The sequence below is a fragment of the Microtus ochrogaster genome, linkage group LG2 (assembly GCF_000317375.1).
Source record: "Microtus ochrogaster isolate Prairie Vole_2 linkage group LG2, MicOch1.0, whole genome shotgun sequence".
NCBI classification, from domain to species: domain Eukaryota; kingdom Metazoa; phylum Chordata; class Mammalia; order Rodentia; family Cricetidae; genus Microtus; species Microtus ochrogaster.
The window spans coordinates 3,777,782-3,795,716 of record NC_022028.1 but is presented as its reverse complement, the minus strand read 5'-3'; the positions used below and the strand labels follow the sequence as shown (position 1 = coordinate 3,795,716).

The window sequence follows — 17,935 nt, the reverse complement described above, 5'->3', positions numbered from 1 at the left end:
TGTATGCCTGCAGACCAGAAGAGGGCACCAGACCTCATTACAGATGGTTGTGAGCCACCATGTGGTTGCTGGGAATTGAACTCAGAACCTTTGGAAAAGCAGGCAACGCTCTTAACCACTGAGCCATCTCTCCAGCCCCTACCACAGCCCATTTCTTTTGCACACTAAAAAGTATCACTTCTCACAGTAATTATCATGTCACCCCTGAACTCAAAAGCTCTCCAGTGGCTTGTATTTTGCTCAGCTAGCCCGAAACTCAACAGAGACCAGGCCATTTTGGTGCGACGAACCTGGTAGCCTGTCTCGGGAGTGCTGGAAGCAGAGCTGCAGTGCGCTAACCCGCCTGCCTAAACGCCAGTGTTGTTTGTTTTGAGACAGGGTTTTTCTGTGCAACCACCTTGGCTGTCCTGGAACTCACAGTGATCCGCCTGTCTCTGCCTCCTAAGTGCTGGGATTAAAGGTGTTTGCTACCACCGCCCGGCTCTAAATACCTTTTCTTACAGGAAAGTGGCATAAGAACGAACATTTTGCTTTGCTGTTTGATTATTCTTTATCTCCAAGTGCATGCATACAGCGCAATGAAGGCTCGATTTGTTACATCCCGCTCTACTCAGCCTTCTAGGAAGAGCCCTCATCCTACTGTTACGAAACTAACCAGGCCAGGCCTGGAGGCTTATGCCTAGAATCCTAGCATTTGGAAGGCTGAGAAGACAGGACTGCCAAGAGTTCGAACTCGACCAGGACTACACCTTAAGACACCCTCCATGTATCCCTTTCCCACCACGCTCTAAAGAAAACAAAACCAAGAAACTTCCCTCCAAGTCGTAATGCCGGAAGCACTCCCTCTCACCCGCCTACTGCGGGGCTCTGTGGCTTTCCGTTCCCGCAGCCGAATGCGATACGCTCCCGCCAACCCCAGGCCCTCACCCTTCTGCTGGTCGTCTGCCACGCTCCCGCTCTGCATGGCTCCGTGGGAACCTTGGGACCTAGCCCTAGCGCCAGCTTTTGGCATGTTTCGCGTAGTCCGTAGAAGACACCACTTCCGTTCACTGCAGCTATTCCAAGCCCCACCCCTTCCGGAAGCCTGAGCCAATGTGGTTAAAGACCCTGGCAGAAGCGCTGCTCTGCAGAAGTCAGACCTAGGTTCTCGGGTGGATTAGGCACTTGGTGCCATTGGGTTTCTTCAAATGCGAGGCTGCGAAGCCAGAACCTGAAATGGCCCCTCTACCAATTCCATCTTAGTCCAAAGAAACACGACACGTTTAGAGGCTTTGCGTTTTATAAAACCAGAGCTGGCTGATCTTCGGGGGTACAACAGCTCGAGGATGGGTGAAGCTGTCTGTTGGTCCCCACCCCCGAGAGCCGGGGAAGGGAGGGTTTCATGCCAACAGCTGAGGCTCCTCTCAGCTCCTGGGCGGATGCTCAAGCAGGAAGAGGGATGGTCACGGGGAGAGGGAAGCTCCTGAGGCTCCGACACTGCTGGCTTCTCCTTCTCCCCACTCCTGTCCCTTTCCAGCACAGCCTGGCTACCCAGCTGGCCTGGGTCAGAGCAAAGGTCCAGGAGCAGTGGAAGGGAGGTGAATGGGAACAGAGCACCAAGGGAAGGGGCCCTCGGCCCAAGGGAGGAGAATGGCCCTCCCCCCAACAACTCCCCACTGAATTCACAGCACAGAAAACACCTCTAGTCCATCAACTCCACGTGGAGGTATACTGAGTCCAGGGTCCAAAGGGGCAGGCAGGTGAGACGGGCAGGGGCAACGAGACAAGAGCAGGCTCAGGAGGGGAGGCAGCAGAACCTTCTTCCTATCCATGGGAGGAGACAATGGGACGGCTGATATTGCTGTTGGTGGTCATGGCATTGAGCTCCCATCTGGAAGGCCAAAGACGGGCAGAGAAGACACAAGAGATAGTCTCTATGGCAAGCCCAGAATTCTTTGGACAAAGCCTGAACACAGCAGCCCTTCCAATTTCCCACAGCTACCTCTTCCTTACAGCCCTTTTGGGTTTGACCACCAGACCCCACCCACCCCTAAATCCAACACCACCTACTCATACACCTCCAAGCTCTTGCGGATATCCTGTTTATGTTTATACAGATTCCTGAGTCCAAGCACCTGGATTATGTGTACCCATCTCAGTAAACATCCTAGCGTATCTCTCCTGCTCGTCACAGACCCAGCCCAGCAGCCCTTCCTCCTCATCCCACAGGAGCACCCTTCTTGCTGTCTATTTCCACTGGCTTAAGGTCGTGATTCCCTCATGTTCTCCCTAAACTTTAGGGCCTAAGACCTTTCCCATCTGCCCCAGCAAATTAAAAGTATGCTTTGAGCAGCTCTTCCACTCCACAAAGACTCAAGAAACACTCCCCACTCTGAGATGCTCAGCCAGGTGCTCAGCAGGAAGGCACCTGCACCTGTGTCAATCTAGAGTCAGCCTGGGACTCATCAGGTCAACGGATAAGCTCGGCTCGAGTAGGGACCATTTCAAAATAACCAAGAGTAAGTGATTCATGAGTGACATTAGGGGTTTGATTATAACTCAATAATGGAATTCAGAGACAAGAACCCAGGACCTCTCTCAATTTTGGAACTGGGGTGGGGGGTGGGGTCCACAACTCTTCAAATTTCTACTTGGCAGTCAACCCTGAGATATATCCAACCACTCTCAGTACAGCACCAAAACAAACTGTACAAGGAAGCAAAGCTTCTAAGCATGGCTCCAAAAACTCAAAGGTTTTCTTCATACAGCTGACAGCTGTCACATGATGGCTGCACCTTTATGCCCTTGTTCTCACAAACCTTCCTCTCCAGCACACAGAAATGTCTGTCTTCTGCATACTGAGACACCGGTGCTGGTCCTGCACCCTCAACCAACCCCTCCTCTGCAACCACTTGCTGTACCTGATATCATGGGGCAAACAGGACTGGTCCAGGTTATACTGAATCACGGCCAGTTTGCACAGAGTCTTCAGACTAGGGCCTTTAATGGAAGCGTGGAAAGACGGTCAGAGCAGAGGAAAGGTCCTACCCTGGTCACTACCCAGAGAGAGAAGCGGAGAATAGGAGCACTTCAGAAAAAAGTACTTACTAAAGTCCAAGATGTGTAAGTCAGAATGATCTATGAGGTCAAATTCATCTCCCAGGCCTTCCTCGGGAGAGGGGCTGTAGAGACAGGAAGAGGAAGAAGGAGGTGGTACAACTACCCACAAGACCCCTTACTCAGATGCCTCCCTCTCTTCTGTTACAGACGTAGGCCCGCTCCTGAGTACTCCCCTCTCCTAACCTGGTACCCCCAAAGAGGACAATCTTATCACCAACAATACAACAACACTGGCGCCGGCGGGGACATGGTCCTTTCCCCTTTGGTTCAATCTTCTTCCAGGTAAAGGACCCTAAAGAGAAGTTCACAGAGGTTCAATATCTAGCCAATCTAGACACCACACACAGCCCAACCCAGTCCCTCACCCAGGGTTATTCTTTCCCTCCCACCTCAACTGTTCCTTGTCCCTCCCCTAAGGGTAATGCTTTTTACCAGGGTTAAACTTCCAGAGATCATGGAAGTGCCGGTTCAGCCTTGCATTATAGCCACCAAAGATGTACAGCTCCCCATTGTAGCCAACTGGAAGGGCAAAGACATGTCAAGAGGGATGGGGTTGCACAGGGGGTCCACAAGAAAATAACAGACACTCACAGGCTGAATGGCTCCTGCGCCCCTCAGGCAGCACTGGAGTATGTGGACAGTCAAGCCAGGCCTCAGTTCTGGTGTCAAAGACTCGAATTCGGTTGCAGTAAATCTCATTGTTGGAATGAAATGGCCCAAAGCGGTCAGCACGGCCCCCAAAGACATACATATGATTGCCCAGCATTGTGGCTGAATGGAAGTCCCTCCAGCGTGCAGGGTTACCCTAGCCAAGAGCAGAGAGATGGGGAAGAGGGTCAACATGGGTTCACAGAGGAAAAACTAATTTAACTTCCTAGAATCTGACAGAACAAAGGGCAGACCTTTGTGCACACAAGGGTCCATGTCATGGTGCTGGTGTCCAGCTTGTGAATGTCATTGGAAAAGCAGTCTGCCTGAGTGACGAGAGAAAGGAGGGAAACAGGCGCGTCAATGGTTAACTCCTTGACCCTCTACCCTTCCTCTCAAAGCCGCCTATTCCACCATGCTAAATTTTCCTCTCTTCTTTTTGGTATAAAACCATGGTTTTTTCCAGACTTACCAGTTGCTCATATCCCCCAAAAATGTACATGATCTTGCCCAAGACACAGGCTGAATGTCCATCCCGGGCCCCAGGAACTGTTCCTGACACTCGGGGTGTAGACCACTTGTGAGTATCTTTTAAAAGAAGTAAAAGTAAGTAAGGTCAGGTGACATACCCACCTTAATTCTGGCCTTCCCTTCTCCAATACTCCCCCAGCCCCAAGGCATCATTTGAGACCCATACTCACTGACATCAAAGGCATAGAGCACGTTGCAGGCCCCTTCAGTGTCATTGCGCCCACCCCAAAGGAAGACGGTGTCATCGATGAGGACGGTTGAGTGTCCATACCGCATATAGGGCACAACAGGAGCCTGCCCTCGGATGGCAGGCCTCACTGGGGGCAGCTTTGTCCAACGCAAGGACACTGTGGGCACAGTTCTGCTCAGCCTTTGGGAACCTCCCTGCAGGCTGCCACCTTATCCCAAACCAAGCATTTTTTTGTTGTTGTTTTTTCAAGACAGGGTGTCTCTGTAGCTTTGGAGCCTGTCCTAGAACAAGCTCTTGTAAGACCAGGCTGGCCTCAAACTCAGAGATCCACCTGCCTCTGCCTCCTGAGTGCTGGGATTAAAGGCGTGTGCCACTACCTCCCGGCCCACAAACCAAACATTCTTATTCAACTCCCCACCTACACAGAGACCACCACCAAAGTTTATTCAGCTGCCCACTACCTCCCCTGATGTAGAAACCCAACAAAGGTACCAGGATTGGCTTACCAGCATTGAAAATGTGCACATCTATCTGACGGAGTGTCTCGTAGTCTTCACCAGAGCAGTAACCCCCGAAGGAGTACACTCGGTGCCCAACAGCCACTGCCGCATGGTTCACCCTGCGTGGCCCGCCCTCCAGATGCACTGTCCACCGTAACATCCCCTGGGTCACAGGTTACAGGAACATGCCCCCCCGGCACGGCCTGCTGCCTCTGCTACCTGTACACAAGTCGGGGCAACAGGTTCCTCAGACAAGACTTCTGCTCGGCTCAGTGCGGCTGCCCTGGACCAGTCTCTGCCTCCAAGTGTCACCCGAGTGGCCCTCCCACACCACCCCTCTACAGGGACACTAGTCACAGCTCAGGTGGCTGGCTCTGTCCCAGGGGAGCTACAGAGGTCAAGAAGCTATGTTCTCCCACAGTGAAGGGTGGGGCCACCTTCACCTGACTGCCAGCTCAGAAGCTGGTGGTCATGATTACCCCTACTCATGTCAACTCCACCCTGTCCCTGGCCTGGAACAAGCTCCAAGCCCCCAGCCTCTGAACCCCTGCCCATACTGGATGTGTTCTAGCTTCTGGCTCTGCTTACTGCCACCTCTCTAAGAATTTCCTCCATCTCTTAAAGGTAGGGATCTCAAAATCCTCACAGCTATTAATAGCTCAGCTAGCCACAGCCAGTCCACTGAGAGCTGGCAGGGGTACTGTAAAGTAAAAAAAGCTTTCAGGCTTTTAAAGTGGAATAGTGTCCCTACCTAGGACAGGGAACTCCATGTAACCATGGTTGATTAGCCCCTCACGGGGAGTTCTTGTCAAGCTGATCCGTTGTCCCGGGGTCACCCAGGGTGCCACGGGCACGAGGAGTCCCCTTGACAGCTGTGGCTCGTCTGCTGCCAGGACTAGAAACTGAAGCCAGAAAAGTGTATGTTGGGGGTTGGGGTAGGGAAGAGGAATCTTTTCCCTTGCCACTTGCCCAGGTTGTCTATCATAGGGAACAAGCCACTTCCAGCAGCTCTTCCTTTGTTAAGGTATCTAAAGGAGGGATGGGGCGGGTTTTACATTGGAAAGAGGACGAGAGGAGAAATGCCTTTGGGCAGGACAAGAGGAAGGTCCCAAGCATGAGACAGCCTCTTAAAGACAGCTTGCCAGCCTAGTGATAATGGGCACATTTGAGGGCTCTTTCAGGTTAAATCCTTTGGCAACTGGCAATGCCTTTGCCAGCAGATATCTGCTGAGTTTGGGCAGATCATCTACTCCCTATTCAAAAAGCATTGGTAGAAAGAAGAAACAGGCAGAACCTCAGGGGGTGGGGAGAGGGGGCAACAAGGAAAAACAAGGTTCCCTTGCAAGAGACAGACATGCCTTTCAGTTGGCTTGACACAGCTACCTATCCAACTTCCCCAACCCTACACTGTATGCTTTAAAGAGCCACCTCTCTCAACCTGAGATAGCAGCTGCCAAAAGTTACTCTCAATCCTCTCAATCTGTGCTTGGCAGAGAAAGCACATTGAAAGCTTTAAGGTGTGGTTGGGGGGCATGCTTTTAATACCTCAGCCCTGGGGAGGCCGGGGGATGTAGATGAGGTCAAAGCTGGCCAGAGCTACGTAGTAAGACCCTGTCTCAAAAAAAAAAAAAAAAAAAACCTGGGGGACGGGGGAGGAGGAGAACCTATCATCACTCTTCCTTGAAATAAGTCCAGAAAAAATGAACATGCACAGATGAGACTATCAATCCCAATGAGAGATGGATAAAGACTCCCACCGTCTTCATACGGCTAACTCAAAGGCAGGGGCTAACAGGATCTCTGGGTCTCCCGCATTCTCCACCACTACATTTTCAACCTTCCATCCACTGATGTACGCTCCCCCTCCGTGACACCTTGCAAATTACTCCCTCCACTTGCGACCCTTCCCTTCTTCATCTCCTGAGAGCTTTGCGGTTCTCTTGTCTTTCCTTCGCCCATCAGTCCAAGGTCCACACTAGAGCTCATTCGTCTACTTCCACGAAGGGAAGAAAACGTTCATTGTCCCCTTCCAACCATAGATGTTTCTCTCCGAGTATGACTCGACTCTGTTTCATTCCACCTTTCTCATCCGCCCCTCCCCCACAACGCCAGACACTGTCCCCCTCCCCCTGCCATTATGCCCAGCTTCCTGATTCTCTTCAGAACCCACTCGCCCAGTTTCTTTCAACGCTTCCTCCAGCCACCAGGTCTCTCCCACCCGTCTCCAGGCCATTTCCCCCAAACCTTTCGCAGTCCATTAACACTCCTCTTTCCCAGCATCCCCCTAGCTCCCTCCCCACCCCCATCTCATCCTTCTCAGCCCCTCCCCCCGTGACACCAGCGGTAGGCATGGGCGTCGCCAGACCCTCCAATACTTCTCCTCCTTCACCCCATCCCAGGCTACTTGCCAGGCCGGGCCGGGGTGGGGCCACGGTTCCTCGCGCTGCTGGCAGCCTACAACCAGTTGCGCGCCAACCGATTCCTCGGTCCCCAACGAGATAAACACTGCCAGGCTCTGTCCTTCCGGCGGGCAGCGGGACGCGCACGTGCAGTGGGAACCCTGAGCCCGACGTCTTCGGGGACTTGTAGTCCACAAGTTACCTCCGGGCTGGGAGCCTGGAGGGGGTGCGCATGCGCAGACCACGTCGCGATCCGAAGGATCACTGGGTAATGTAGTTCTTTGTGGTCTGGGCAGGGGATGGCGGAGGCGGGGCAAGAGGTTGACTTCTCGTCCTCGCTTGCGTCAGTCTTGGGCACGGGGCGGGGCTGGAGGACTAAGAGCCACAGCACGTCCTGCCCCGCCGGAAGTGAAGGTGCGGGTTCTGCTGTGGGCTCTGAGAGGGTGAGGCGCGAGGAAACACCAACGCCGAGACTGAGTGGGGGCGGGTAGGGGACGCTGCAGCTGGGGCCATTGAAGGGGCACCTCTGGGCTTGAAGGGCGCTTGTCAGGCGGTATTGTGGTACCCCGGAGAGAGGGGATCAGGGGCGGGGACGCGCTCTCGTGGGTAGTCTGGCGACCTGCAGTTACTAAACCGGGGAGGGGCGTGACGGGAGGGGAAGAGGTTCTGGAAAGGGTCTCTTCCGAAGCCCTCCGGGTGTCTGTTTATTCAGAAATCGGGAAAGTCAGAGACTGGTGGGCTCTGAGAACCTTGACTTAAGACGGGCAGGCGTGAGAGATGGGAGAGGGGAGGAAGACACAAGACCCTGAGAGAGGGAAGTGGGTTTTATGAATGTAAAAGGAGACTGCAAATCGCGGGCTGAAAGCGGACTCGGTTTCATCCAGTCCCTATCCTGCCTTTCTGTCCTTGCAGCCCCTGCCCGGATGGCAGCAGTAGTTCTAGGGGGAGACACCATGGGCCCTGAACGTATCTTCCCCAACCAAACTGAGGACTTAGGGCCACATCAGGGTCCTACAGAAGGAACTGGGGATTGGAGCAGTGAAGAACCCGAGGAAGAGCAGGAGGAAACAGGAGCAGGCCCAGCAGGCTACTCCTACCAACCCCTCAATCAAGACCCTGAACAAGAAGAGGTGGAACTGGCACCAGTGGGTGAGGGAGAAGATGGAGCTGCTGACATTCTAGATCGGATCCAGGTGTGGTGGAGGGAATTGTTCCTGAGCAAGTGAAACAGAATGTACCAAAAGCTGGATGCAAACTATCTTCTCTCCGGTTCTGCAGGCCCTGGGGCATCATTTGCCAGACCCACCATTAGATAGTGAGGATGAAGATGAGGAGGGGGCCGCAGCATTGAGCAGCCACAGCTCTATCCCCATGGACCCAGGTAAAAAAGCTCATCCTTTCATTTGGGAATCTTTAAGAAGGAAATAGACTGGATTAAAACCAGTAAGAAGAGTAACAGAGGACCATCTTACCCATAAAAAGAAGGAAGTGTGCTAACAAATGTTTGCAGACTTCAGAATGTAGGTGAAATGCTATTTTTTTTCATTATTTCCATCTTTTTCTAGTTGTGAAATGCTATTTAGCTAGATTTGGGAATGGGTAGGCTTGGCAATAATGTGGAATTGGTGACTCCATGAGTCAAGGGTTCTGGGTTGATGGAAGAAATAGGGAGGGAACAGGCCCTGTTGTCTTTATCCCCTAACCAGCCTGTGGCTGTGCTTTCAGAACACGTAGAGCTGGTGAAAAGGACCATGGCTGGAGTAAGCCTGCCTGCACCAGGGGTTCCTGCCTGGGCTCGGGAGATATCGGATGCTCAGTGGGAAGATGTGGTGGTACAGAAAGCCCTCCAAGCCCGGCAGGCCTCCCCTGCCTGGAAGTAACCACACGGAGAGCTGCCTTACCTCCCTACATTCCAAGCCAAGACCAGCAGAGGACAGACACCGCTCGGGTTCTAACACACCTTCCCATGTCCCTTTCACATCAAGGCAGACCAGACCTCTCAGAGACCCACTTTATTCGGTTCTGTACATATGGGGACATTGGCCCGAGCCCAACCTACCGTAGCATGTATCACTCTGTGGAGAATAAAGCACCCTATGTACACAGCCAAAAGCCGCACTGCCTGTGCCCCTGAAACCTGGTCCAGCCCTCCCCACTTGTTGCTTTTCTGAGTGCCCAAAGGGTACAGGTGAGGGCCTGCCCAGCATCAGCATGAAGAAGGAAATAAATAGGTGTCACAGGGAGCCATGCTCGGGGCACTGCTCCTGCTTCCCTCTTTATAGCTTTGGGACCAACAGCACAAAGAAAGCAGTCAGCCACAGGGTGGTCCCTTCTGTATTTGTGATCCCAGGACTGCTGCTTGCCAAAGAGGGGCAAGGTAGATGGTTCATTCTCCCCATCTTGGTCCACTGGGCCCTATATTCATCTAGTGTCCATAACATACTTTTTTGGCCTCTGTGTTGTCCTGGTTAGGCAGAGGATAAAGGGAATAATACACCACCACCCCTGCCTGCATAATGCTAGGGCTAGGGGCCTATTTGTGCTGCTGGGGGTTAGTCCCCTCCAGCTCTTCACTCCAGGGCCAATGGAGCTTGATGTAACTTTGGTGACAGTCTCCTGCTTTACCCTGCAGGGGAGAGGAGAGACACCTCAAGTTCAGATGAGGATGCAGGGGAGAGGAGCATGTGATTCCTGTGTTTGTGTTTCTCAGAACAGTTTCAGGTAGCTGTGGGGTTAGGAGCAGGGGGACAGGCACCCCCAGGTTGTCTAAGCACTGAGCACTCAGTGCTCAGCCTGTCTGTACTAGCCACAGGGAGGCATGAACACATTTAGGGGTGAAGAGGGAGCACTCTGGGCATCCCTGCTTCCAGTGCCTGCATCCTCTAGAGTAGCCAGAGAGGTGCTGTTGTGCCCCAGGTCAGCCAATAAGGAGCAGAGGGTGGAGGGCCGGGCTGAGTCCCAGGGCTGAGTGGGCTGTAACCCTGTGGGAAAGGGAGGGGTCAGAGAGCCTCCTGGCTAGCAGTCAGGAACTCTTCTGCCCGCTTGTGTGCCTCTAGTGCCTTGATGGTGTACACGTCCTGTGGCAGCTCTGACTTCCTCCGAAGCAGCACTTTCTCCTTCTTGATGTCCTTTAGCATCTGTGTATGAACAGGGAGAAGGCCAGGAATGGTGACCAGTCCCAAGAGTTCTCTGTTTCTGCTGGCCTATCTCCTCTCTCTCCTAGAACTGTGACTGCTATCCCAACCTGCCCCCTGCCCCTGGTAACCTCTCACCTGCACAGCCTCTGTTTCCACTGTCCTCTTCAGAAGCTGGATGTCCTCTGCCGTGGGGGTCTCTGTCTCCATGGAGTACACAGGGGGCAGTGGTGGAGGAGCTCGGAACATAGGGTACTGAGAGGGCAAGAGGTGTGGACAAACGGTGAGCACTTCAGAGCCAATCTGCCTCACTCTTCCTCCAGAATCTCCCCAACTTAAAAGGACTGCCTGAGCTCGGGGCAGTGGCATAAAGCCTCACCTGGGGATTAAGCCGTGCCAGTTCCTCAATCTTCTGCCACATTTCCTCTCTTTCCTTCATTCGGAACCGGCCCCTGTGGGAGGAACAGTAGGGTTGGAATTGGGGACAGTGAGCCGAGGTAGAAGGGAACGATCCTCGTGGGAAAGAGAGACTCACTTCTGCTTCTCTGCTTTGTACTGCTGTGTACAATCATCAAACAGCTTCTGGTTCATTTCCATGAACAGCTTCAGGGCATTGTAGATCAGTCCATGGATTGTCCTGCCATCCAGAGAGAGACGGTGTGCAGGAGGCCAGAGCCTGCCGTCCGTGCCACAACCCAGTTTGCTTGTTTTCACGTCTCTGCCAAAAGCTTTTCCATCTACTAGTCCTTTTCACAGATCTCTACACCACAGAAGCAGCTACCTCTTGACTAAGAGCAGCTGATGGACCTTACAAATGTGGTCCCCACCCTAAGCCTGCCTTGGCTCATGTCCATGGCCTCCCAATAGCACAAGGACTGTCGGCACCACACTCACCCTGCCTTGTGCAGGAAAGCCTTTCTACGACTTTGACTTTTTATACAGTCTTTAAGCATATCACATAGTTCCCTCCAGCCTAGAATGTCTCCAAAGCTGTGTTATGAATCAGGTCAGCTATGTGGTACTGCAAGGAGGTCTCATTAGCACCTTTTCTTGCCAGTCAGCTCCTCAAGGACCCACTTAGTAATATTTAGTGGGCACTGGCTTTGCTTACTGCGTGGCCAGGTGAAATCCCTGTCTCAAGTTCTACACCCACAGTTTTGAATACCCGGGTCCCACATCAGCCCACACTCAGTGGCCTACTTGTTCCAGTGGCTTTTGGAGTTCCTATAGAGCGCAGGAAACATGATAGGGAGGACACGGGCAGCATTGTCACTGATGAGGCTCATGATGTACTCATTGTTCCAGTAGTAGAGGGCGCGCTCTGCCACCTGTCAAGGAGAAGTGCAACTCAGCACTCAAGACCTGTGCTGCCATCTTTAGAGACAGTGGGTCTGGTCTCACCTGGAAATGGGGGCTGGAGACACACTTGGCAAGCTGGCGGAAGAGGGGCTCCATCACTTTGCTGAACTCTGAGGGTTCAATGACATCCAGAATCTCCTCTAGCTCATTCAGAAACATCACTTCCTTGGGGCTATGGGTCTTGGGCCAAAATTTGAGAAGTCCCACAATCACCTGTGAAGAAGATGTGAGGATAAAATTGCTAACGCTGCACAGTTCCCTGGGAAGCCTTTGGATTGCCTGGTCCCACACTTACCCTCAGCTAACCAACCACATGGCTTCTCAGAAAAGTTTCCTCAGTATGTAGGCTTTGACTGCCTTGAGAGGAACCCGCATCACCCAGTCCTGAGCACCCACTTAGAGCACTACTCAGTAGGTACAGACTGGAGCTAGGGACACTGCTCAGTCATAAAGCTCTTGCTTGAGATGCCCCAGGTTTGCTGGCCAGTACCACAAACAACAGAAACAAAAACCAACAGGTCGAGATGGGCAAGCACTGTCGATGACTGGGGCCCCGGAAAGGAAATTACCGGCTCAGTGAGACTGCTCTCCTTCTCCAGGAACTGGACCACACAGTATGCCAGCTGTGAAAGGTGGAGGATGGAAGTGAAACGCAGCTCTCAGGAGGAGAGCACTCAGTGAGACGAAATCCCAGAACAGAAGGGGAGGTGTAGCAGATTTACCATCACCACCCTTCTGTGTCAGCAGAAAACCCTGATGCTCAAGGGAGGGAGGGATCTTCAGAGGCAGGCAGCTTACCTGAGGGTGGTACACACTCAGGGACTTGACCTTGTGAAGTGGAAGCAGGACACGGATGAGAAACATCTTGTGCTCTTCCTTAAGGGGCAAGGCAAAGCCATTGATGATGCTAGAAGTCAAGGGACATTTTTAGGACCAAAGGCTTATGCTCAAGCCCAGTGTACACATCCCCCAATCTTCCATGGCATCTGCATTCCCCACTCACCTGCCGAGGATCTCCAGGAGTTCGGCAATCCCATTGTGATGTTCAGTCTCATAAATGAACCTAAGGGAAGAAGGCCCTCTTGACACTACCCCTCCAGCATTCTGCAGTCTTCCCTGCCTTCCTGTTCCCAGCACAGGCAGGGGTATGCTGTGCTCCCCAGCCTGGGCTCATTGCCTCACCTGTAGAAGATGTGGTTGATCTGCCGACGAATATATGCCCTGAGCCCCAAAAACTTGCCATAGATACGATGCAAAATGGTCTTGAGAAAATCCCGCTCTCGAGGGTCCTCGCTATCAAATAGGTCTAGGAGCTAGGAGCAGGAGGTTAGGAAAGGCAGACAATGAAGCAGCAGACAGGAAGGCATGGGCTGGGGTCACAAGTTCTCTGGGGAGTGGGGTTAGGTTTCTGAAAAGCAGAGTGATTTTATTACTCTCATTCAACCTGCTATCTGGGTATGCACGCTTATACTCCACTGAGTGGAGAGGGACACTTTGTCGTCGTCATCGACACCCCTGCCCTGCCAGTTACACTGGAAGCCTTGTACTAGACACAGCTGAACTTCCAGTGTATCAGAATAAGGGAAAAAACAGGCAGGTAAACGCATGGGAGACTACAGTTCATGGGAAGGGCAGAAAGCTCAGACTCACAGCAAGCACAAACTTCTGGTCAATGTACTTCTTGGCTATATTTGGCTGGAAATCTGGAGACTCCAAGAAGCGTAGGAAAAACTCATAAACGAGCTGTGGAGGAAAGAAGCTTCACTGAGACTGACCCAAGGACTGGGAGATTCCCTTACTGCAGTCCTAAGGACTCCGTGTCCCATAGCCAGACCCACCCTGTCCCTGTGCCGTGGTACCTGGAGATGTGGCCAGGCAGCTTCCAAGGTAGGCTCATCTTCCTCAGGGTCAAACTCAGCTCCTGTGGGATTCGATGAAGGTGGCAGCGTCCGGAAGAGGTTCACTGAAAACTGAGGGGTGAGCCCCACTTAGAGCACTGTCTGGGCTTCCCTGGGGGCTCCCATCCCTCCCCCTTGTATCCTCTCCCTATGCCCACCATGGTGACAGCCTCAGGGTAGATTGCCTCAGTGACAACATCACGGCTGTGGGTGATATACTCCACCATCTCATTCAGTCCTGCCCGCTTCACCTCCTTGAATTTGAGGTCACTGAGTGGGTCTGACACGAAGTCAAAGAGGACACAGCACTGGCGAAGCTTCTGGATAAAGAGCTCCTCGCGCTCCTGGGTTGGCGAATCTGTGGAGGTCTCAACAGTCATTCTTCACGCATGTCCCACTGCCTGTGTAGATTTTTCTCTCCCATCCTGCTCCCTGGCACCTTGTCACAGTTGAACCCCATGTCTACAGAATACTCTTTTCCCAAAGACAGACTCTTAAACCAATCTTCACGGCCCCCAAGCCCAGCTCATCAGTCCCTGTCCATCTGTGGGTACCTTTCAAGGCAGGAAGCTTTTGTAGCTCTCTATTCTTGCTGAGGTTGAAGCGGGAGGAGCTTTGCCGTCGTTCTTTCTTGACAATCTGGGGTCCCCCTGAGTACTTGATTTTGCTGAGCTGTGTTGGGGGTGGTGTGCTGTTGCTGGGACGCTTGTTAGATGACGGTGGCTGGGACTGGGGCTGGGGCTGGGCCTGGACATAAAAGAGATCTGTTGAAGCCAGCTCTGTAAGGGATGGATGCCCTTAACCCTGGCCTTGGCCATCCCATCCCTAGTCTGTTCGTGCTTGTAGAGAGGCAGTGAGCTGTCCCTGCCAGGTAGGCCAGGAGATAACTGTGGTTATAGCTCCAGAATACAATGGCCAAGAATTGCTATCTGGGTTATCAATAGCCTTCCAAGTGTTCACGTCTTAAGGAGGCAAAGTGGTTGGATGGATAGTGAGAGAAATCAGAAAAGTAGTTAGCAGGGCCAAAGACCTAGCTTAGTGGTAGAACACTTGCCTAGTATGTGTAAGGCTGAATTCAGTCCTCAGTGTGGGGGTAAAATTCAACCCTAGCTGCAAGCGCTGACTAAGGAGACACAAGGCACCTTCTGAATAATGAAAACACTATGTCTTGAGGACATCTGGGAGGTAGCCCGGTGTGTGGCATCCCTAACAATTCACTGAGTATACTTCAGATTACTGCATGTTCTATACCCTTCAATTCAAGAGGAAGACAAACAAATTCATTCTTAAGTCTTAGCAGCTTACCAGAAATTTAGTTTAATAAAAATCCTAGCCAGGTGGTGATGGCACATGCCTCTAATCCCAGTACTTGGGAGGCAGAGGCATGTAGATTGATGAATTCAAAGCCAGCCTGGCCTACATACCAAGTTCCAAAGTTCCAGGCAAGCCAGAGTTGCATAGTGAGACTTTGTCTCAAACAAACAAAAGGAAGAATGACTGGGCTGGAGAGATGATAGAGCCGTTAAGAGCAATGGCTACACTTCCAGAGAACCCCAGTTTGATGCCTAGCACCCCCATAACAGCCTATAAATGCCTATAACTCCTGTTCCAGATCCAAGGGCACCAAAAATGCCTATGGTACACATACGTGCATACATACATACATACATAGAGACAGGCAAAACAATCACACACATAAAAACATTCAATCTTTCTTTCTTATCTGTGTAGCTGTAGCTCTGGCTGTCCTCCCTAAAAATAATAAAGAAAAAACAAAAACTGGGTATTATATACACCTATTAATGCTTGAATTTGGATGGTGGAAACAAGAGGATCAACTTGACAGCAAGACCTTGTCAGAGCAACAACAAGCCCCACTAAACTGAGTAAGCGTGGCAGCACACACGGGTTTCAGCCATTCAGAGGAGGAGGCCTGAGCAACCAAGGAGACCGACTCAAAGCTAAAAGGTGCAAACACATAGCTCACAGCAGTGTGTTTGCCTAGCCCTAGGTTCAATCCCCAGTCTAGCAAACAGTCAATCAATGCTGAGACGACTGAACTCTATCTGGATACAAGAGGATGAAAGGCAGTAGTCTGGCTCAGGCAGGTCAGTGGGTCCAGCGCCTCAGTCCACTTTGGTCATCTGGCTCTCTCTGCATCAAACAACCCTAGTTTGTTTGACTGGAGGTTTGATCCTGGTAACACAGGGAAGGGCGACAGAGTAGGCACCATACACCTCCTGTTGTGACCGGTAGGAGCCAGTGTCGCTAGACAATGTAAGGTGTGCCAACTCCAGGGTCTCCCTTTCTATATTCAGGGGCAGGTCACACCTTGAGGGAAGAAGAGCAGAAGAGGCTGGAAGGTCACCTGTATCTCGCTTCCCTGCCTGAGGTCAACCAAACTCTCATCTATGGCGCTGAATGTTCAAGAACACACTAACGGCTAGATGTGGTGGCAGGCCTTGAATCCCAGGACTCAGGAGGCAGAGGCTGGTGGTACTGAGTTCAAGGCCAGCCTGGTCTATGGTAGAAGTTCCAGGGCAGCTGGGGCTACACAGAGAAACCCTGTCTCGAAAACAAACAGAACATATTAAGCCTAGCATGTTGGCTTATAGTTGTAATACTAGCTAGTATTTGGGAAGCTGAGGTAGGAGGATGACCATGAGTTCCAAGCAGCCCAAGCTAAGAATGAGACGCTGTTTCCAAAACAACAAAACAAACAACAAACTACTGGGGTGGTAGAGATGGCTTGGGGTTTAAGAGTACTCACTACTTTTTAAAAAAATTATTTTTAATTTATGTACATTGATATTTTGCTTGTATATATGTCTATATGAAGGTGTCAGATCCCCTGAAATAGGAGTTACATACTGTTGTAAGCTGCCATGTGTGTGCTGGGAATTGAACCCGGGTACACTGGAAGTGCTTTTAATTGCTGAGCCGTTACTGTTCTCAACCTCTGATTCAGAGCACTGGAGTTTAGAACTCAGCACCAACATCAGGCAGCTCTACTCTAGTTCCAGGGGATCTGAAGCTCTCTCCTCCTAACCTCCTTGGGAACCTGTGTACGCACACTGCACACACCTTTAGTAAAGCCCCTGAGCCGGACTATCTTGACTCAGCCCTTGCTCTTTCCTAGCTGAGTACACAGCTTCTGTAAGATCAGGCTGACGACAGTGCCCATTTTATAGGGCTACAATAGGAAAGACAGCAAGGAGTACCTGGCACACAGCAACTGTTCTCTAGTGTTTGCTGTTCTTGCTGCTACTGCACCTGTGATCATTTTTATTTCTGTGCCTGGGTCCTACGAATGCACCTTGGAATGCCTCCCAAGCCAATCCACTCAAATGTTCCTTTGAGTCCTCTATCCTCTTTGTTTGAAAACGGCAGAGACCAGGAAGTCGCTGGACCTTTCAGGGTATCAGCTCATGGTGGCCCTTGGGGCTCACCTCAGCCTCCTTTAACCATTTGTCTGTTCCACTGTCTTTTAACCACTTGCTCCCTAGTGACAACTCTTGCTGAGTCTATTTATGTGTCTGTCATTCCCTTCAACTAAACCAGTGGTGCTCAGCCTTCCTAGTGCTGAGACCTTTTAATACAGTTCTTCAGGTTGTGGTGACCCCCAATCATAAAAGCATTTCCGCTGCTACTTCCTAAAAATAATTTTACTACTGTTATGAATCGTAATATAAATATCTGCATGATATCTGATATGTGACCCCTGCGAAAGGGTCATTCTGCTCCCCAAGTGGTCATAACCCATATGTTGAGAACCAATGAACTAGATGTTGAATTTCTTGAAAGCCAAGGCTCTGATCTGTACCCTCTGGGCACCCTCAGAAGTAGCATCTAACAAGCATCCATGGGTGTTTGGTTGGGTGAACAGGAACCAAGACTCTTCTCTGAAAGCCCGCCTTCTCTTATCTCCACAGAAGTCCCCAGAGCTGTGGCTGGGGTCAGCACAGCATGCGGAACTGTACTAAAGGGTCCAGCTTTGGGAAGGTTGAGAACCGCTTTCTCATAGCACGCTGCGTAAAGCCGCAGCAGCAGAGTAGAGACTGCATGGGGGGGCACTCAGAAAAAAGGTGCTCTAATCCCAGCACTCGGGAGGCAGAGGCAGGCGGATCTCTGTGAGTTCGAGACCAGCCTGGTCTACAAAGCTAGTTCCAGGACAGGC

At 51.7% G+C, this 17,935-nt stretch overlaps 4 protein-coding genes across 9 annotated transcripts in view; 1 reads left to right on the top strand and 3 right to left on the bottom strand.

Annotated features, from left to right (window-relative positions):
* Rrp36 (ribosomal RNA processing 36) overlaps nucleotides 1-1,200 on the bottom strand; it is a 6,609-nt gene extending 5,409 nt beyond the window's left edge. Inside the window, exon 1 of the mRNA XM_005359738.2 lies at nucleotides 928-1,200. Within this exon, the coding sequence (XP_005359795.1) occupies nucleotides 928-1,012 (85 nt within the window). The 5' untranslated portion in view covers nucleotides 1,013-1,200. The remainder of the gene's footprint in view (nucleotides 1-927) is intronic.
* Nucleotides 1,201-1,263: 63 nt separating this feature from the next.
* Nucleotides 1,264-7,504, bottom strand: Klhdc3 (kelch domain containing 3). 2 transcript variants are annotated; one of them, XM_026785554.1, is made up of 11 exons: nucleotides 7,377-7,504; nucleotides 4,975-5,187; nucleotides 4,449-4,625; nucleotides 4,220-4,335; nucleotides 4,002-4,073; nucleotides 3,691-3,904; nucleotides 3,532-3,618; nucleotides 3,283-3,391; nucleotides 3,088-3,161; nucleotides 2,901-2,979; nucleotides 1,264-1,870 (listed from the first exon to the last, which is right to left on the bottom strand). In XM_026785554.1, the coding sequence occupies exons 2-11, from the start codon at nucleotides 5,126-5,128 to the stop codon at nucleotides 1,804-1,806; spliced, it is 1,149 nt and encodes a 382-aa protein (XP_026641355.1). In that variant the 5' UTR covers nucleotides 5,129-5,187; nucleotides 7,377-7,504; the 3' UTR covers nucleotides 1,264-1,803. The 2 variants fall into 2 exon arrangements, with proteins under 2 accessions (XP_026641355.1, XP_026641354.1); XM_026785553.1 differs by lacking the exon at nucleotides 7,377-7,504 and adding an exon at nucleotides 5,720-5,870 and having other exon boundaries at nucleotides 1,265-1,870.
* A 216-nt stretch (nucleotides 7,505-7,720) lies between these two features.
* Mea1 (male-enhanced antigen 1) lies at nucleotides 7,721-9,472 on the top strand. 4 transcript variants are annotated; one of them, XM_005359730.3, is made up of 4 exons: nucleotides 7,721-7,810; nucleotides 8,280-8,560; nucleotides 8,646-8,748; nucleotides 9,093-9,472. In XM_005359730.3, the coding sequence occupies exons 2-4, from the start codon at nucleotides 8,291-8,293 to the stop codon at nucleotides 9,245-9,247; spliced, it is 528 nt and encodes a 175-aa protein (XP_005359787.1). In that variant the 5' UTR covers nucleotides 7,721-7,810; nucleotides 8,280-8,290; the 3' UTR covers nucleotides 9,248-9,472. The 4 variants fall into 4 exon arrangements, with proteins under 4 accessions (XP_005359787.1, XP_005359786.2, XP_005359788.1 ...); XM_005359729.3 differs by having other exon boundaries at nucleotides 7,730-7,781; XM_005359731.3 differs by having other exon boundaries at nucleotides 7,796-7,854.
* The window catches only part of Ppp2r5d (protein phosphatase 2 regulatory subunit B'delta), a 23,313-nt gene continuing 14,742 nt past the window's right edge, over nucleotides 9,365-17,935 (bottom strand). For both annotated transcript variants that reach the window (XM_005359733.3, XM_005359734.3), the window contains exons 3-16: nucleotides 14,313-14,505; nucleotides 13,917-14,116; nucleotides 13,720-13,830; nucleotides 13,511-13,603; nucleotides 13,043-13,173; nucleotides 12,864-12,923; nucleotides 12,659-12,767; nucleotides 12,430-12,483; nucleotides 11,903-12,073; nucleotides 11,702-11,829; nucleotides 11,037-11,138; nucleotides 10,881-10,953; nucleotides 10,640-10,756; nucleotides 9,365-10,504 (exon numbers count right to left, since the gene is read on the bottom strand). In XM_005359733.3, the coding sequence (XP_005359790.1) occupies nucleotides 10,367-10,504; nucleotides 10,640-10,756; nucleotides 10,881-10,953; nucleotides 11,037-11,138; nucleotides 11,702-11,829; nucleotides 11,903-12,073; nucleotides 12,430-12,483; nucleotides 12,659-12,767; nucleotides 12,864-12,923; nucleotides 13,043-13,173; nucleotides 13,511-13,603; nucleotides 13,720-13,830; nucleotides 13,917-14,116; nucleotides 14,313-14,505 (1,680 nt within the window). In that variant the 3' untranslated portion in view covers nucleotides 9,365-10,366. The remainder of the gene's footprint in view (nucleotides 10,505-10,639; nucleotides 10,757-10,880; nucleotides 10,954-11,036; nucleotides 11,139-11,701; nucleotides 11,830-11,902; nucleotides 12,074-12,429; nucleotides 12,484-12,658; nucleotides 12,768-12,863; nucleotides 12,924-13,042; nucleotides 13,174-13,510; nucleotides 13,604-13,719; nucleotides 13,831-13,916; nucleotides 14,117-14,312; nucleotides 14,506-17,935) is intronic.